General features: G+C 35.1%; 1 protein-coding gene across 1 annotated transcript in view; it reads right to left on the bottom strand.

The window, feature by feature from the left end:
* Positions 1-8837: 8837 nt before the first annotated feature.
* Positions 8838-21649, bottom strand: part of LOC149779902 (uncharacterized) — a 156650-nt gene continuing 143838 nt past the window's right edge. The window contains exon 20 of the mRNA XM_089936592.1: positions 8838-20340. Within this exon, the coding sequence (XP_089792718.1) occupies positions 20009-20340 (332 nt within the window). The 3' untranslated portion in view covers positions 8838-20008. The remainder of the gene's footprint in view (positions 20341-21649) is intronic.

Genomic DNA, 21649 nt, shown 5'->3' with positions numbered 1-21649 from the left:
GCAAAATCAACCAGTGGGAACTAACCGTAAAAGAGCGTGGAGCAACCATCAGCGACATAGCGAGATTAGAAACGTCGTTGAGATTTCCAATAACCGTTACAACGATAACCGGTGAAGTATTATACGAATCAAAGTATAAATCGAAGGGAGCCCCAATCAAAATTATTGATCATAACGAACACGCATGGACGCCCGCGATCACAATATTTCCACGGGATAGAACAGTAAAGTATATACCCGAAGAATTCCTGGGAGAACAATTCTCCAGGGATGGTTTTCTCGCGGAGAGGAAACTATTTGATGCTATTGCCTACTTGTGTAAAAACGACCCTGTATCAGTGTGGTTACTTCGCAGCGCTGAAAACGACATGGATACCTTTGATCAGTTTGTAAGACCAAACGGCGAATTATATCGCACTGAAGCATTTCACAACAGGATGAAAAAAACCGCCATGGAATTTGAAGAGCATGATGAACAACTGCTAACAAATTGTTTTACGATTCCATCGGTTGTAGCTCATGTTGCAGCAAGGAAAAATGCGTGGAGACCAACACGCAAGGAATTTCTACCGGATGTACAATCCAGTTGTTTGGAATACTATCACGGTGGACTATGGAACACTGAATACAACCGCGACGCTATGATCTCGGTTGATATGGTTGCCTGTTATCCAGCGAGTTTTCTCGGGTATGGATCCGCCGCTGAATATTTCAAACGATTTGGACACCCCAGTCATGAAATGACTCGTGTTGCTATTAATGGACCACTGCCTGATTTTGATTTAACCGGATTCGCTCGCATAGTATCATTTGAATTCGCGGCAGGACTCCATCGCTGTTGCTATATTTGGATCGGTAGACACATGGCTGAAAAGAAGTGGTTGCCAATAGCGCTGCTACGGTATATGATTGATTGTAGCATGCTAGTTTCGTTGATTGTCAGTGACGCGATTATATCATACCGGGCGCAGACTGAAGTCTGGTTACCAGAACCGGAGCGTCTAGATAGCATAATTGACGAGTCCAGAAAAAACATTGATGCCGACGAGGAATATATCATCGAATGGTCCAGGAGGATATTTAACCAACGAAACCACGAGGCAAAAGATCTCGGTAGAAGAATAATTGGTAAGTTCACACAAGGTGGAAAAAACTGCGATTACAAACGATATTGCTCACGGCTGATTATAGATGACGCAGAATATGATTTCGTAATCAAGGACGCAGTGGCAAAAAATAGATACGTGAACTGCAAAACAGCTTTCTTGTCCAATGGAACGAGGTTGGGTACAGTTGTTACCTACAGCGATGGAGACAGCCCCGCGTATCCGCATTTGAGGGCGTCTATGCTGGGTTATGCCGCTATCAATTTATTCTCGATGATAAATAGATTCCCCGATACCGCGGTTAGAGTAGCCGTTGATTCGTTTTATGTTGACGTAGCGTATAAGGAAAACGTAGCCGGGTTTACTAGTCCGGACGAGAGTTGGGGTACATGGAGAATTAAAAATGAAATACGACGCGATTATTCCCCGTCAGCAGATGTCACCGTTGAGAACAACTACTTACGCGGTGATAAATTGTCAGAATGGTCTAATGCACCATCGTGTTCTGATCCAATTTGTAGACACAAAACAGTTTATTTAAGCGGCTGTGGCGGGTCAGGAAAGACGACTCGGGCAATTGAATTATTTCGAACGCGGGCAAGTATAATCGTGCTTACACCGACCCATAGACTAGCGCGAGAGATAAAACAACGAAATGTTGACGCCGTTACTTATCATAGCTTTTTTCGATACAGCGGCGGTGAGTGGACTCCTGATCGAATGGGTGAAAAATTTATTCCCGACATTATCATCTGGGATGAGATATGTACTGTTTCGTTAGATGTTTTACAAATGTTTCTTGAGTGGTTGCTGCGCGCGAATACAGCGGTAATCATGTGTGGGGACCATGGCCAACCACCACCATTTGTCGGCGAGGGTCCACATGATTGGTTAAAGGGTTTTGTGGACTATTATGAAGAAACCGATACTGATTACCGAGCACTTGATGAACAACTGCGCGAGGTTAAAAAATTAATCAGATTACAGCCGGATAGAGTTCAATGTGAAATAATTCGAGAGGTGATTCCGGAAACGCCGTTAAATGAATTCTGGGAAACATGGAGACCAAACGATTTGATTGTAGCGAGTAGAAAGATAGTCAGAGACACACTTCAGCGGAAGTTGTTTGCGTTGCATAAGGAAAAGTTTCCAACGCGTCCAGTGCCGTTATGTTATAGAGCCGCGGACACACGGCAGCAGAACATTGAAGTTGAAATCCCGGGCCCGACAGCGTCAGGGACAAAAAAACAAATTCTCGTGCTGAATGATATCGTGCTCGTTGATATCAGCGTCGTCGAGGACGCGCTATGTGCTAATAAATCCCCGTGGACGCTAGGATACGCAACAACAATACATTCCTCGCAGGGACTAACCATCACGGACACAATTGTTTGGATGGTTGATAATCGCATCGAATGGTCGAATCTAGTCTATCTTGCAGTGTCCCGAGTACGAAGGATAAATCAGCTTCGAAGAATTGTTATTGACGGAGTCAGTGACGAAGCCAGTGACGGAGTCATCGATGCAAGCGTCATTGATAGAAAACTCTCGGGTTACCGCCAACAGGATAAAAAAAAACAGCGGCGTTTTGATATTGATGCCGAATTAATAATTGCGTTACGACAACAACAGAATAATCACTGCGCGAGTTGTAATTGTGTAATGCGCTGGCGTTATTCGGATAAAGACGCTCGCCAATTTACCGTGGACAGGATCGATAACAGTCTCGGTCATGTCAAAAACAATGTGAGGTTGACCTGTCTTGAGTGCAATAGACGCAACGGCGCTAGTTAAGACCACGCGGGGGTAATTGAGTATCGTCAGGTATCACTTGTAGTTGCTCGCGTGTAAATCCGCGCTGAGGAGCAGTTGAATCCAGTCTGTAGATCGGTGGTCTACCAGTTGATCGTGTTATCGTTGATATGTTATGTGTGGTAACACTCCAAATAGGATCAGTAGCTCTTTTTTTACCGCCTTCAAGCTCTCCTGGTTCATATAGATATCTCACGGTGACATTGCCGAGAATCGGCTTGGAAACGCTATTTATTTTTGATTTTCCGGGTATATACTCGTATTTAATCGCGTCGCTGGGCTTAATGTTAATTGCTCGGGTAATCTCGTTATTTAACGCTGAAATTACACCTGGCAACCTTTTAACCCATTCACGAGATCGTTTTTCCTGAATGAATTCCTTCGCGTATTGATATCCAAATAACCGTTCAGCGAGAGTCCGATTGAATCGTTCAACAATTGCCTGATCACGATGTAGCGCAGTATGACCTCGTCGTACCGCGACGCTATGATGTTTCAGCGTTGATAAAACAGCGCCGCGAAATTCACTACCGGGATCAACTTGTAATAGATTTGGCCAGCGCAGAGGGCCTCTTCGATAAATCCGCTCAAACGCATCGGCTACTTCAGTTGCTGACTTTGTTTTTAACGGTTCCGCTTGTTTGTATCGACTCGCAACATCAACTACGGTTAGCGCGTATTTGTAACCGTTGTCATGCGGCAAAAATAGTATATCAGCCTGATGAACTTCATTAGGTACGCTGACATCAAAGCGCGAAAAGTTGATTTGTTTAGGCGGTGGTAGATAAATTTGCCATATAGCCTGTTTGGATAACCAATTAGCCGCAGTGGCCTTTGTTACCTTTGCAGCGCTTGCGAGTTTACCAATTGCGGCCTTCCCCTTCCAGTATCCTCTCGGAGAATAATAGATGGATTCCATGTTGTTATTATAAACGCTAGCGTTTTCAATTACCAGCGCGAGAAGCTCCGCTTCCAATCATTAATTTACCTTTCATAGCCGATTTTACCAACCATGAGGCTAATTTTTCTTTGACGGATTTATCAGGAATAGCATTTAATGCGTGAATTAATTTTACATCCGCGATATGACGCTGTTGCAGATCGCTACTTTTGTAAGCAACATCATGAACATGACACGCCTTATCGATAGCGTTTATTGGATACTCACCGGGTTTGGGCTGATTTTGATCATCGAGTCTGATATCTAATCGTGTTCCGGGGCCACAGTAGCTATATCCTGGGAGGTGTTTTTCTCCTGGATACTTTGCCCACGGTGTTCCGGGGAGTTTTGCCAATTTGGCTGCAATATCACCTCCTCGCTTTTTTTTAAAGCGTCCCCGGGTTTAATAGAAATAAATCTAAATTTCTTTGTACCGCATTGTACACACTTACCAGTAAGCGCCGATCTGTTATTTCTTGTTGTAGCGGTTGTCATATCATTTGTGCCAGTACGCACTCTACACTTCACACAATATAGATCCATAATTTATGTATAGAGATATGGATATAATTGATTTTTCGGCGACTAAAACAAGAGAACCAGTTAAGCATGTTGCAGCGTTACCAAACTCGATCCGGATGATTATCATCGGACCATCTGGATCCGGCAAGACGCAATTGTTACTCAATTTAATAATGAGATGGATGAAGTGGGATAAGTTGTATTTGGTTGCTCCTAGCGTAGATGATCAACGATGCTACGAGGTTTTGAAAGATTTCAACGAGAATGCATCAGCGATCGCTAAAAAAAATGTCATCGAGTTTATTACAGATATCAATGATGCACCGGGTATTGATGATATTGATGGCGACGTTAACAATCTAGTCGTGTACGATGATGTTATGTTAGACAATCAAAAAAACCCAGCTAGGATATTTTCCAGAGGCAGGCATAAAAACACTGACGTGATATATGTCACTCAACGATACACTCAGATTCCAAAAGTAATTAGAGACAACTGTAATATTCTTGCTGTGTTCAACGGCGTTGATACACACACGCTACGAAATATTTGGCAGACATGGTGTGGCGGTGACATGGACTTTAATGGTTTTCGAAACTTTTTTAGTCATGCTCAGTCGACCCCACATGGATTCGTAACGATAAATTTACATGATCCTCGGACACGATATCGTATCGGACTTGACCAAATATTCGGTTAGTTGTAAATAATTTTCATTGTAAATAACTTCTTAGCAGCAGAGGGGGGCGATGACATCGACGCGGTCGTCGATGTGCTTACCGGACGCTGACGACGCTGGGGATCGACGCGCAGAAGGTGTTAATTAAACCAAATGACGTCACCATCGTGTAGGATGGACCGACGTCGTTTTTTTTTTACCAGGCGCTGACGACACTAGATCGTTGAGTGCAGAAAGTAATAATTAAGCAAAATAACGATTGGACAAAATGTCCGATTCGCCCCCTCTGCTGCTCTTAGTTTATAATCTTGTTTCCCTCCCTTTTATCTTGCAATAGCTCAGAATTTCTTATATGCTCCTTTTCTCTATTTCTATCTTCTAGCTCCAAAGCTTCAAACCTCGCTTGTTTTTCAATTTCCTATCCTCTACTTCTTTTAACAGTCTTGTTTTTCCATTCTCTAATTCAATCTTCTCTGTCTCTGCTTCCCATCCTATCCTTCCTCTTATGGCATGTTGTTCTAACTCTATCTTCTCCCTCTTGGCCTGTTTCTCTAATTCTATCTTTTCTCTTTCAAATGCCATTTTTCTTTCCTTGGCTTCCTTTATTTTCCGCTCTACCTGTCGATGTATCTCTAATTTCTCCTTTTCAACCTTCATTCAATCAACTCTTTCTTGGCTTCCCTATTTCTCTCTGATCCTTTCCCGAGCCTGTTCTTCCTGAACGAATTTTCTAAGGGACTCCCCCTCGTAACCAAACTGTTTCCCCAATTCCACCAAATCTTTCAATGACATCAGTTCTACAAATCTGATATGATGACCAACCTGAAGTGCACTATTATGCAAATATATGCAATTACTAAATTTCAAAAAGCAAACGTATTTTCCTTAACAGAAGGCAACAAATATATAATAACTGTGTACTACAGAAAGCTAAACTAATAAAGTAATGTTAGATGATTACTCAACCTCACAAAGACTTGTCAGGAACGTTGCAGTCTGAAACACACAAGAGTACGTACAAGACTAATGAAAAAATATCTTTAGTGCTCTGTTTAATCCGATCCGACTTCTGACACAATTGTAACAAGATAACTGGGTTAGTGTCAGATTATAACAAAGAAAACTTTTGATGGTGACAAAAATACAATGTTTATTATGAATGATTCAATGAAAAAAAGACTGTTTGATTCATGCGTCAACGAAATCAAAATATTGAATATTTAATAGCATATGCATGAACCTGATAATGTATTGCGATTTAAATGAAATGTGAACTGATATGCCAGAAGAAAAAAAAACATGATCAATGATTCAAAGTGATTCCACACAAACAATGGAAAAAATGATTCACCTCAACATTGACAATGTCCACACAAATAGTAATAAATTATATAGTTCACTCAAATAATGATGTATGATATGTTTCACTCAAATAATGATGTTTCTATGATATGTTTCACTCATCTAATGACATATGAGTTTTCACTCAAATAGTGAAATATGATGAGTTTTCACTCAAACAGTGAAATATGATATGAAACATTGGGACATATATCTTCCGGAGTCGAACACAAATCCGAAAGGTCTTCTCAGCCCCAATGCTCTGTCAAATGGTTGAGGAGCCACCACGAACGGTCTGCCCCTCCTGGTCTGCCTAAAGATCCATACAATCTCTAGTCCTCTGCAGACCTGTTGGTCCAGAAGCCTTGGTTCTCCACCACATGATGACCTTTATCTTCTTCCAGTCCAACATTACCTGCGACAGCAGCACACTGGGTATAACTCGACCCAAATTAGCACCACGGCTAAACACCTACACTACAGTGCATATACGGAGATAAAGCGTAACTGTCACTTCGCCCTCCTTTAGCACTACACTCAGTGTTCAGCAGACACCAATCAATCAACCAACAATCAGCCACCAATCAGTCAGCTGAAAATATAATATCCGAATCCATGTACTACAAATGACACGGTCATGTATAAAAGCATGCAATGACATTATGTACTGTTAACTTGATTTATTTTATACAAATTATATTATTGGGACTACTGTGCAAGAATCTTATAGTACTTTACGTAACACCTTCTCTTCCTTAATAAATACAACATTATTGTGAATATAATCATTCTGTTAAGTTACAGATAAAGTGGGAAACAGACCATAACATTGCATTATATGTCACAATTCGGAATTACCTAAAATAAATGATAAATGTGATAGTAAAACAATTATATCCTATAATACAAATAGGAAAAAACTCACATACCTCTACGGCTGGAGATCACGCGTCATAAAGTGGACTGCTCACTGATAAGACTCCTTGTAATGTGATCTTTTACTCTGTGATGAGGTAATTTATACACAGGCCATGAAGCCATACACTGCCTATGTGCTCAAGGTATATCGGTTTTCCCATCGTAAGCACTTTGCTCGTGCAACATGGGATGAACCGAACTCACCATTTTGAAATAATATACGATATACATAAACCGCCTTCGGGTAACGCTGTACACAGAAATGAAACCCGAGTACATGTATTTAATCCAAATCATTCAATAAACAATATATACAATTCTGTGACAAGGACTAACTGGATAGGATAAGAAATCTTTTGAAGAAAACCCTAGTTGATACGGCAATGAATTCTGGAGGAGTATTGATAAAAAGATGGCTGCCATTGTGACAATATTAGATGTCAGATATGCATTATTTTAATTCATGACCAGCTAGACAACAGCAAAATCGTCTTAAGAAAATCTCATGTCAACATATAATTTTCCATTTACTAGCAGTAATCAAGATTTTCAAGACAATGTGACCTGATTTGAGGTGAGATTGGCAACATCTTAATTTGCAACCAAGAAGATATCATAAGAATTCCTCTGGTGAAAAAACCGAATGTGAATATAACTTTCAATTGAAGAGAAGTAGCAATAACAATATTCTGAAGATGGTAATTGTGGATGTCAAATTGGATGTCAGTAAAGCACAATTTTCTTTTTCCAATCAATTACACACAAGATGTCTTGCAGTGAAGCCCACATTTCCATGTAGAATTAGTGACGACATGATTTTCAAAATGGCTGCTACGGTGGCTATATTGGACACCAACTTGACCTTATGGTTAGTGTGTGTCAAACGTTTCAATGAAAAGCAATAACAAAGTTACGCTAACCTACCGATGGATGATGGACATTAACTCTTCTGGTCAAGGAATCACAGCAGACTTGCATACTTTCAAATACTCTTAGATACTGTGCTTTCCAAATCAGTCAAATATTTTGAATTTTGCTTATTTATCATTTAGAAAATCTCAGTTTTCAAATTATCTGACTTAGAGTGTACAACTTCCACCTAATATGTGCATACCAGGTGCTTATGTTTTCAGTGATGTGTCAAGATGGAGCACTTGAAAGCTCCAAATGAATCTTAATGTTTAAGATTTAGAAAGCTGAAGAATACTAAAAACAATTGACACAAATCATGAAGAGGAAACTAATATATATGCATATTTATTTATATATATACATATAAATGTACTCAGTTACAGGATTTTTGTAATCCCAACATGTAGAATACACAATCATGATGACTGATAATTAAACTGTTTATGGTTTCTATAATAGTCAATTTCAATAAAAACCATCTTATCTGCATCAAATATTTGCAAGGTATATTTTTATTATTTCTATACAAAGAGACTTAAATAAATAAAGTGTTACATGTTTAGGCTCGAATATAGAGTAACAAGAGAAAGAGTGAAAACAACAAGCTTTGAAAATTTAACAATTTATTTCCATGAAGAATAAAAAAAGAACTTACTGTTTTAAGAATCAAATCCAAAAATAATCCAAAAATAATTCACAAATAAAATTTTATAAGTCCTAATAATGAAATTTTCAAACAAATTCAAGTTCGAGTCCCAACAAAGAATCCAAGATAAAAGGTGATGACGTATGCTGTATCCTGTAAAGTGCTGTTGCCTGCAGTTCCTTGTAGAAACACAAGAAATAACACTCCAGCGTTGGATATTCCGAATAAAATTTTTAATGTCTTTAAGAATTCTGCATGAGCACATAAATATTTCCAGAGAAACAAATTAATCTTTTAGAATCCAAATAAGCTGAAGGAAAATTAACATATTACTTGAAAACTGGCTACAACAGAAGAAACGACTTGACATCAACTGTTTTTAAGCCCAGACTGAGATCTCTCTCTCTAAGCATCACTATTAAAACTAACTAATGTGCAATTTCAGAAACCCCTGAATTGCGAAATGGAGGCTGTTTACATATAAAAAATTACGTAGGCTTAGTATGATCTTGATAAAAACCAATTATTTTACTCCGATAATAAACAAAAATAAAAAGTTGTTTATTTTTCTCACCCACTTCAAAATCAAGATCGGGAACTAGGTCAGCTTTAGTTATTTACAACTTAAGAGTCAAGATCTGAAAAAATATCGAGTTCCTAGTAAACAAAACTACATTATTTTGAAATGTAATGAAATTAAAAATAAAAAGATTTTAAAACTCAAAAACCATTAAGTCAAATATAAATGAAATTAAATATACATAACAAAAGGAAAAAGTTCTGTATGTATGTCATCAGAGAGATATAACTCCAAAATGTAGAAGACTATTGAGATTATCACACTGTAAACTACATCATATCTGTTGCTTGAAAACACAGACTCTTGCATGCAAATATGGTGACCATGTTGCTAAAGAAGCTTCAATTTCATTCAAAATGCAAACAGTCTGACAATGTTTGAGACCTTCTGGCAACAATCTGGTTAGAAATCATAAATTGATGAATTAAAATACCATGTTTTTGTGCATTTTTTAAAATCTCCTTGATGCTTTTTTTTTAAATCAGTGGGGGGTGGTCATAAACAAACGGGAGGGTGTACAAATACTATAGTATAAATATTATTCTACCCGGTAACAATAATAACTAAGACTTTTGTGTGTGTAGTTTGCTCAAAGCACGTGATTTAATTATGGTTCAGAGAGCATAATAAGAAAATAAGGAACCATTTACTCTTTAGACTATTGGAATTTGCTTCAAAATCAGCTGTTATCAAAAAATGGATAAGCTATACATATATCAATTGATTAAATAAATACATGTTGCCTGTTCCAAGAAGGATACTAAAATGGGTCAAAAATCATGAAAATATTATGCTTCAATATAAATAAACATATACTAAGAGACAAGGTTTGTAGCTCAAGAAATTGCAGTTGCACACAGAACCTTTCATTTCTTAGCAGTAGACATGGTTACCGTAGAACATTTCAGTGATCTTGGTGCTATAAGGTTCCTTTTCTACTAGCTATCACAAATCTTTAAGTGTTAGATATGGGGAAAGTTAAGAGATATAAAGAATTTCAACAATTTATGACTTTTTTTCGGTCAGACATTGTTATGCTTGTCCAGATCAACAATATTTTTAAACTGTGTAACATACCATCACGCCAAAGTAAAGACACCAGTAGATATTTATATAAAAACGTAATTACATTTTACAAGAAGAATGTCAGTAACTTGGACCTGAAAGAAATGACAGTGTTTCAATCAAGCTTCAGTCATTAAAATACAGGTGATCTGGGACAAATGTAACTGACCAGATGAAAACATTTTGACATTCTCTGTCACTTAAAGTCTAAGAGTTGTAACTCATACAAATGTTTAATAGCTCACTGAAAGGGAGACAATTGGTAAAACATACCAGCTGGCATACCAGTACTAAATTATTGCCTCCAGTCAGTCTATACAGCAATGACAGTTGGCTATAATGTCAGTTATGAACCCATGCAGATGTAAAAAATAGGTTTTGTATTTTTCGCATACATAACTAAGACATTATATACTTGCATGAATATTTATAAAATTTAAAAATGTCTCATATGATACGATTCCTGGTGGCTTAAATCAATGCCATCTGCATTAACCTTTTAATGTGCATCATTCTGGAGGTTAAACTGCCAAAGTTGTACAGAACATTTCCATATAGCCAATAAAGTTGCATCCCTTATCAATTGCTTCTTACATAATAGATTTATATACAGTACATAATTTGTTGCAAACTGGATGCATATTGGGTATGCCTTATTTAAAGAAATTTCAGTAATTTAAGGAAAGGCCCTTTCTTCTTTTTAACTTCTGAGTGTTGAAACCATCTCTGGTAATTTTGAGTGATAACATTTTTAAATTAGCCATTGTGGTGTCTATAATGAACATAAGATCAAAACCATTTTGATTCCAATGGTAATATTAGATGACAGGCATAATTTTAATTCAGGAACATAGGCACCATAAAAATCTTCTAGTCAAAATCTCATGCTGATATGATTTCCCATTTAATGATAACAATATTTTAAAGTTGTCTGCCAATGAAACCTTATTAGAAGTGAAATCAATAACTGTTTCATTTAAGACCAAGTAGACATCATAATAATTTTTCTGGTAAAGACCTAATGTAAGTACGACTTTCCATCTTGGAGAAGTGATAACAAGACTTTGAAGATGGCTATTGTGGCAGTCAAACTGGATGTCAAATTGGTACTGTACAATGTTCATTTACAATCAATCGGACACAATAGGAAGTCTTCTGGTGAAAAGCCCCCACTGAGGAAGAATAGTGATAACAACATGCTCAAGATGGCTAAAGTGGTGGCCATACTGGATGCCAGGTTGGCATAATTTTCATTTAGACTCTATAAGAAGTACTTTCCTGTAAACCTAATGGACAATAGGCCATCTCATTGGCTTTTCTGGCTTATAACAGATCATTACAGAATTACATACTTTTAAATTTTCCTTATACTGAAATTTCTTCTTTATTGCCAAATCAACCAGTTTTTTTTACTTTTCTCAACTTATTCCTGAGAAAACCTAAATTTTAAAATATTCTGACTTAGAGTGTCTGTGTTGCACCTAATGTGGGTATATCAGGGTTTTGTTTTCAGTAATGTGTAAAGACACAACATTTAAAGTCAATCAAGTTGACCTCTGTATTCTGTATTGATATTTTTATTTTATTAACTAAATGGTCTTTTAAACTATCACAGTATAACACTTATTTTGATCTAACATTACATTTGTTGAAATTTTAGATTTAATATTAAGATATATGTAATAAAGATGATTTAATAGTAATACAAAATGCTCTATTATGTTCATATCAATGTATATGTTCAAGTTCAAAAGAAATTACAAACTGAAGAATTTAAAAACAATTTCATACATAACAATATAATGTTAAATACATATTTATTCACACATACACATATGCATGTATTCTAGTTTTATCCAGAATATCAAACTATGATGACCACTGAGGATAAACCAACCTCTAACATCATGAGATAAAAATCCTATAATCATAAACTGAGATCAGTTTCAATGTGTTACAATCCTTTCCTGCTGATGCCAACATTAAAATGTGGGAATCATGGTATGCAATCACAAATACCATAGAAGCAAAATTATTGTGTGCTTGATGCCTTAAGATTTCCACCAGAAAACAAATTTAAATTCATTCAACAATCATCAATATTCATGTGCATTCCATTCTTTTTTTAAAACTAAAGACATTATGAATAAACCAAAAAAAATCCAGTTTTTCAGAAAGCAGTACAGCAACACAATTTCTAAAATACAATCAATAATACTGGTATTTAACAGAGCATATAAGTATATAAACTAAGAAATGTCATATCATGTGAATAAAACAAAACTAAAAGCAAAAAGAAAAAATTATTTATATGAACTTGACACATAATACACTACATTGGCAAGAGGACTGAACTGTGAATTGAGTCAATCATTCTAAAAGGTATTCATACCATAGGAATTGATTTGCCTAAAACAGAAATTCCTCAATGGGACTAATGCTCTAATGGCTGACAAGAATTTATAGGAATTCAAGATGAGACTTTTTCCATTTTAACTGGTTAGTATCGAAAAGATATTTGATATTATTCAGCAATAAAACAAATGTGAAAATTAGCTGATGTGGTGGGAATACTGAATATCAACTTGGCACCATTTTCATTTAGAATGAAGAAAACACAATTGCAAGTTATTGTTTTGAAAACCTAATGTTGACATGACCATCCATTTGGGGCAAATGGTGATAACAAGATTTTCATGATGGCCATTAGTGGCTATGGAACATGCCACCAGAATGAACTAGACCTTTAAATGAATTTGTGCTAAAAGCTTCATCGCAATCCTGCATGCAGTTTAGAACTGGCCAATAAGAAACTAGTGTTAACATACAGATGACTGATGGACAACAGGCCATCCCATAAATTCCTCTGGACAATGACCAGTAGACACAAAGATCATTACAGAATTACATACTTTTAAATAGTCATGCAATCACAAATACCATAGAAGCAAAATTATTGTGTGGTTGATGCCTTAAGATTTCCACCAGAAAACAAATTTAAATTCATTCAACATTCATCAAAATTCATGTGCATTCCACTCTCAAATATGTTGTTCATTCTCCAAAAATTGCTACATGATTTACCACTTTGCCATTAAATCTAGAAGAGAAATGTGATTACTGACCCCAACACACTTTTATCCCATTCTATCTGATATTTCTAAATGCAGTACATTTATCTGACACTGTCGTTTGTTTAAACTAAAAACATTATGAATAAACCAAAAAAATCCAGTTTTCAGAAAGCAGTACAGCAACACTATCTCTAAAATACAATCTTTAATATTAGTAATTAGTAAAAGTTACAGACAAACTGAAGAATGTAAATATAAATTCATGCATATCATAACAATATACAAATACATTTTATTCACACACACACATACACATATATATATATATATATATATATATATATATATATATATATATATATATATATATATATATATCCAGATATGTAGAACTATGATGACAAATGATGATGAACCATGCTCTTGCATCACAAGATCAAAATCCTATAATCATAATCTGTAAACAATTTAAATGTGTTACAAGACTTTCCTGTTTATGCCAACATTAAACAAGTGGGAATCATGGTATGCACTCACAAATGTATTGTCTCATGACAAGGAGGCAAAGATATTGTATTGGCAAGGCCTTAAAAGTTCCAGCAAACACCAATATAAGTTCATTCAATATCATCAAAGTTTATGTACTTTCCACTCTCAAATCTGTTGTTCATTTTCCAAAATTACTACATGATTTACTACCTTTCTATCAAATATATTAAAGGAATGTGATTACTGACCCATCAGATCTTTCTACATGCATTACATGTATCTGACACAGTTGTTCATCTCAACAAAAATACTAAGAATAAATCATGTAAATCCAGTGTTCTAAAATCCAGTCATCAATAATAGTAATTAACAAAGCATATAAGTATATAAACTGACAAATGTAATGTCATGAGAACTAAACAAAATCATCAAAACAAAAAGAAACATTTCGTAGTAATTTTGGAAATAAGTCACTACCTTCTGGCAACAGAACTGAACTGCAAATCAGTATCATTCTAATAGGTATTCATACCATAGGAACTCAGATTCTGAACTTTGCTCAGTTGCACATATTTTAGTCATGTGTCAGGGAAAATAAGAAAAATGGACTGATGCTCTAATGGCTGAAAAGAATTTCCAGCAATTCAAGAAAAGACTAATTCTTCCTTTTAACTGCTCAGTGTTGAAAACCTCATTGATGTTCTTCAACAGGAAAAACATTTTTAGATTAGTTGATATGGTGGGCACATTGAATTTCAACATGGCACAATTTTCATGTGGGCCGAACAAAGCATCATGAAAAATCTTCTGGTAGAAACCCCATGTTAATATGACTTTCTGTTTTGGATAGGCAATGATAAGATTTTCAAGATGGAGGCCATGATGGCCATATTCAATATCAGACTAGCACCATTTCTATTTGGCAGCAACTAAACAACAAAAGCAGTCTTTTGGTCAAAACACATTGTTGATATGAACAGCCGTCTAGTAAAAGTAGCGATAACAAGATCTTCAAGATGGCCAATCTCATAATCATATTATAAGTTAGAATGGCACCATTTTCATTTTGACAAACCAGACATTATATAAGTCTTTCACTGCAAAACCCCATGCTGATATGACCATTCATTCAGGAGATACAGTAAAACAATATTTACAAGAATGACACTGTGGCAGGCATACTGAATGTCAGAATGGTACTGTTTGGAGCAAATAAACTTGTGCTAATGGATGACAGGAGGACAGAAGACAGATGAATGACTGACAATAGACCAGCAGAGCTAAAATCAGTTCTCAAAAGAATGGATAAAATTATCTTTCATCAGTTATTAGATAAATACATGCATTTTAAGATCTGTTACAACGCATGTGTTTGTGAATATATATATTGACTGGGAAAACAATCTTGTTCAAAAATGAACACTAAAGTTATATATAAACATAATTACAGAGGGGCATGCAAGAGGAGCACCTCAAGAGAAAATAATAAAGGTGAAGAATATTGTCATAACTGACACATATAATGAAAGTAGCTAAACAATTCCAAGCAGGATGAACAGGAAGAAAAAGAATATCCTAATTAGAAACTGTCAAAAAGTACAGGAAATGAACTTCACTAAAAGCATGACATCCAAAATGAGTGAAACATAATTGACACATAAAAACCACATGAAATGTATTTAATTTGTAAGTGTATCACCATATTTATCTCATCATTGAAAAGAGGGACTAAAAGCACAGAATCTATTTTAAAAGTTGAGAGACTTATGACCATTTTTTGAAAATGTGTGAAGTAGACCTTGAATAAATAGAATATAACCACCAACTTCATACAATGAAGCAAATACTGAATGGGTAAATTATTATATTTTATCTTAAACAATTTAAATGGTTACATTATTCAGCTTTATATCACCTGTGGCAGACAGATACAAATTATTTGTATGTATTCTGTTCTTTAAATTTTAAAGCCCACAAAGTTTCTATTAAAGCAAAATTATGAAACTAATACTTAGATGTTATACACTTCACTATATTTCTATCTTCATGTAGTTTGATCATTGTTGTTTTCTGAAAATGTTATTCAATAACAATATCAAATGAATTTTTCCTCTGTATATAGCAGGTTTAGAATAGTTTTATCCTTTTCCTGAATTTTCATTAACAAAAAAGGTTGTCATATTTATTAAATCTGAAAACCTGTCAATCCTCCGAACCCCATCTTTATCAAAACTGAAGCCAACTTACAAATGTGCTCTTCTCAGCAAAAAAAATATTATTAAGTGATAATTTTAAGAATATCTTTGAAATGCTGAGATAAAAGAAACCTGAACAATTATAAAAAAAACATTGATTTAGAAGAATGGAAAAATATATCTCTATATTCCTTCCTTGATGGTGACAACCATGCACTACCAATTAAAAGAACTTGAACAATATTTACCATGTCATGTAACTGAAAGACTTCATTTGTATGTTTTTCATACTGCTTCCAAATGTTTTGAAATATCAAAACTCCATATTTTTTAGAAATCATTTGTTTTTGGTCATGTCTTCTTGCTAAAATGGCAGATATAAACTTAAGACATGAATGCTATCAGATACTAATACACTTTACCACATTTAACAATTTTTAAATATAACTGTAATCTGTTTCATTCTTCTTAAATGCCAATTTAACTTTCTAAGGCATTAGAAGTTCATAACTATTTATCAGAAGCTAGATTATACAAATGAAAACTTGAAGCTTAGACCTTTTAAATTTGCACTGTTCGTTGGTATTTAACATTTTGCTCTCTCAAGAAACTGCTTCCATTATTAACTCAGTGAATTTCATTTAAAAAAGAACTATTCCCTCAAAAATTCTTTTTCTAATGACAAGAGTTTTTCCAAGTTGCAGGCATGGATAATGAGTAAATGTACATAAAACTCAAAAATAATATTAAATACATATCACACAATGTAAACAATACTTTTCCAAATCTTTAATATATTTCTTGTTACCATGGTAAAAGAATTGGTGATGAGTTTTAGGTTCTCTTCATGACAATTGATATTTTGTTAACCTAGACTAACCAAACCATGTAAAAACAAATTCAAGATGAAATAAGGAGGAAAATAGCAATGACAAAAAACTGATCATTTAACTATACATAAAAAAGTCACAGAATTGAGGGAATAAATTATTAGTCTATAAAATTGTAGAGCATTTAATTGGTTTATGGAAAAGTTCACATTTATGATGTCAAGAGAGATTGTCACTGGTAACTAAGGTACCCAGTTTAGCATGTAGATCTTAAGATATACATACAAACACAAAATGTTATTGTGTACCTAAATTTATAAACTGCATAGCAAAACTGATTTTCTTGAAAGAGTACTACAAGTAATATGTTGGTGCCAATGTCACATACAATGATTATTATTATTTTTAACATTTCTGGTGGATTTGGTGACTAATACAAGCGGAAAGAAGACAAATGAACTATTGTTATTGTTGAAAATTTGAAAATGCAAAACTGAACTGCAATAAACTTTGTAAAGGTCTTGATTTTCATGAAGAGATAAAAGTATGTAGAATATAAAACAATTCTTTCGCAAAACAAATATTTTAACATTTTTTTACAGGCTAAGTTAGAAGAAATGCAAATTATTCTGAAAATGTATGACATTATTGCTCACTAGGTTGAATGGAGTATCACCAATGCAACTACACAAGAAATAATAAGTTCCTAATCTATACACAAAATCCTGGCATCAGGTATGTTTTTTTTATAGGTATGATGTTATAATTCATCACTAATGATAAATGTTAGGAAAACTACATATACCTCAACATTCAATATTTAAATTTGTCACAGCAGAAAGATGATGTGAATGATGCTTTACAGGTCAAACATTAACAGATATAAAATACAACTATTTGACCAGCCTGATAAAGTGCCAATATTGCAAGTCCCAAATTTTACAAACAGGAAATCCCCCAATGCTAGTAGTTTGTGAAAGTCTATACATCGCATAGGTAATAGGCATGCAAGCTGATGGGAAATGACTCCACCAGAAATCTGCAAGACACTAACATCTTGCCAATGCTCTTTCCTTTTTTAATTAACTTTACCCCTGACATAATATTCTATTTACATAAACAGCCTGCATAATTGTATCATTACAAGGAAATTTGCAGTGCCAGTTTTTTCTCATTTAATCTGTCAGTTTTAATGCCACATGTTGTCTTTGTGCAACAGTTACACAAGAACACAAGTCTACAGATGGAGTTAACTAGCACTTGTCAATCACTGTTACATGAAACATGATAAAAAGATTTTATTTAATGTTGATCTGAGTTAAATACATAAAACACTATGTACAAGCTATTTACAGACAAGATTTAACAAAAGTATTTTATAATTAATGTATTAGCCTTGTTTTCAGTTCATAGAGCAGGCTGTCCCAATCTCTGGGGAATCAAATTTAAAAAAGAGCCTATAATACCTTGTAGTTGTTACCCTTGGTACTGTTGCCAGCTTTTGGTGAGCAAGATCATACTTGCAGTTGTTTCTGGTGACCCGAGTATTCAAGAAATTGTTTTCTTGTGAAGTATCTTGTAAAATTCAGTTTCCATTTATTTTAATCTACTAAAACACAGAGAAGAAAGGATTTACTTTTTGTAGCAGAGAGTCAAATGAGATTAAAATCATGAAACACTAATGTCAGTGCCCTATGCTGTATTTCTTTCTATTCTGTTAGGAGTTCTGTTTGCTACAAAATACCAAATAAGGTGGCAGTAGTTAATTTTTGACCTAATGATGCATTTGTATATCGGTAGTTTGGTATTAGCAGACAAATAGTAGTTGAGATTTTAATTGTCTTTTTTTGACAAACATTAGACAAATGAATGAAGTTACTAAAATTCAGCTGAGTCAATATCTACTCCAAGAAATTTTACAGTCTTCACTGGCTATTTCACAGTTTTCTACAGTGAAATTGCCTCTATTATATACATTTTTACTTTGAACATAGTTTTGTGATTTCTGATGTTTTGCTAGCATACGTTCAGCTGCAAAATAGTATCTTTCTCTCACTTTGAAGGACAGATATTTATGAAGGTATTAATCTATTTGTGGAAGACTGCTGAAAGCCTTGGACAGGATCATTTGAATTACACCCACACTGAGGCCATTGTCCAGGTACCCCTCCAGTCCTCCACCAATTTCAGTAGAGTTGTTTAATATCCATATCACTTTCTACAAGCATATAGAAAGCTATGAAAATTTTATCAAAATGCAACTGTATCTGTTTCCATGGAAGCTTTCCAAAACAATTACAAGTGCAAGGTACCTATAAAATGCCAACGAGTCTGTAGTTGCCCTAATTCGGGGGACCAGAAGATTTTTTTCTAAATCAGAGCTACACAGAGTAAACTGGTCAACATTGTATTAGAAGGCATGAAATAACAATGATTTCCATCAGCCTCATAGTAATGTTACATTATTTACATCAATTTAATATTAATAAATTGTGAAATGTATAATTTAAAACATTTTAGTCACAACATTCTTTACAGTGACAAAGAGGACAAAATCAACATTGTTTACCTACAACCATTAAAAATCAGGTGCTCACTGTATTATTATATTTTGAAACATTTGGTCATCCCCTTGAAAACATTTGGTTATCCCCTTGAAATCTGAACAAATTCTAGATTGCTAATTTATCAAGTTATTTACAAATTACCTTAACTGCTTTTTCTGCATGTCAAATGTTTGAGATAATATGGCATGCAGTCTGGAAATTTGAAATAAATGATTTGTTCAGAGACCAAATGCACTATGTGGATTTTAAGAGAAAGATTAATTAAAAGTAATTGTTCATCAACATGTAACCAAAGACGTTCATGAAAGAAAGAAAAAATCTGCATCTATTTTCATTTTCCCATAGACACACATACTGTGCCATCAAGAATGCTTTTAATGATCATCTGATCCACAACAATTCCACTTTTCAGAATGGCTGAATGCAACACAGAAATGGTTGCATTTTCTGCTGACAGTCCTTTCCATGTCCTCAACATCTGGTAAACACGCTCCTTCACATTCGGATTTTCTTCCTTGATTTGTTCAAGTTTGGCATCAGTGATTCCAAGTTCTCTCCCTAAAAACTCCCACTCCTTGCAAATATGACTCGCCAAGAACATAAGATTTTTTCCAGACACAATTTTTTTCCCTTGATCATCCAAAAACAAATGTTTTCCATGCCCTGAATGGAGAAAAAGAAATGTAATAATTAGAATGCTTAGGTAAACAAGTGGAAGGATTACGAACATGTCAATAGTGGTAGCAAATTTGATGACTAAGAGAATGTCCATAACCAGTGCACACGTCACATCAAAAAAGTATGTTCCGTTTAACATCTGCCTGAAATAATACAAATGGCAATACATTGAAGAAACAATTATGAAGATATATCATAGATCCTGCTACACTGGTATACGCTGCTTTTTACCAGTAAAATTTATCCTTGTACCGGAATGAGACTGTTGGTGTACCTACCAACCATAAACTGTGGTTAAAGTCTTCAAGGTTAACTGTATTAACATCAAAATCTGTCAGAAGCCAAATTTATTTTTTATCATGCAAATGTAGTCCCATATCCCCACCGCCTTTAATCAATGACTGTCAATAGCACCAGAAGAAGTGTTGGCTTATGTCTTTGATGGATTCAGGTGGCAAGGTGGTATATGGATACAGTATAAGTCTGATTTCCCAGTCTGTCAAAATAGACAACTTACAGTTAGGGCTGGAGTTCTCACTATCAGATTAATGACTAGCACTGAGGCATCATCCTGCAGGCATGTAGCATGATGTCCCACCCAGTCACATTACCCCGACACCAGACCGACCAGTCCTATCACTAACCTAGTACCATATTTATAAGTCTTTGGTATGACTCAGCCGGGCTTCTAACCCACAACCTCCCTTGTCCGGGGCAGTCAGTCGAACCACTGGGCCACCAGAGCGGTCTCATTGAGGACCAAGTAGACATAATAAGAAGTCTTCTGGTGAAAACACCATATCAAAATCACTTTTAATTTAAGAAATTAAAGTAGCAATAACAAGAATTTTAAAACCAACTAGACATCAATAGAAGTATTTTAGTTAAAACTCCATGTTAATATGGATATCCTTTTAGGAGGTGAAGAGTTATCAAGATGTTCAAGCTGTATATCGCAACTTTTTATGGGGGCTAGGCATCATAAGAAGTCATCTGTTCAAGAGAAATTTGATGGGTTTTCACCAAAATTTCAATCAACATTTTTAAGCTGCTTGCTGTATTAGCCATATTTATGTCAGATTGGCACAATTTTCTTTAGAACCATTTAGACATCATAAGAAAACTTGCTGTGAAAACACCATGCTGTTATGATCATACATTCTGGAGGAGTAGTGATAACAAGATTTTTAGAATGATTGCTGTAGTACAATACTGGATGTCCAAGAGGTTTTCATTAGAACCAACCAGAATAAATGAATAAAGTTTCATGGCAATTATCTAAAGAAATTTAGGA

The sequence above is a fragment of the Sinohyriopsis cumingii genome, chromosome 16 (genome assembly GCF_028554795.1).
Source record: "Sinohyriopsis cumingii isolate HCF-2022 chromosome 16, ASM2855479v2, whole genome shotgun sequence".
NCBI lineage: Eukaryota > Metazoa > Mollusca > Bivalvia > Unionida > Unionidae > Sinohyriopsis > Sinohyriopsis cumingii.
The sequence above is the reverse complement of the archived record's forward strand: the minus strand, read 5'-3'. Positions and strand labels throughout refer to the sequence as shown.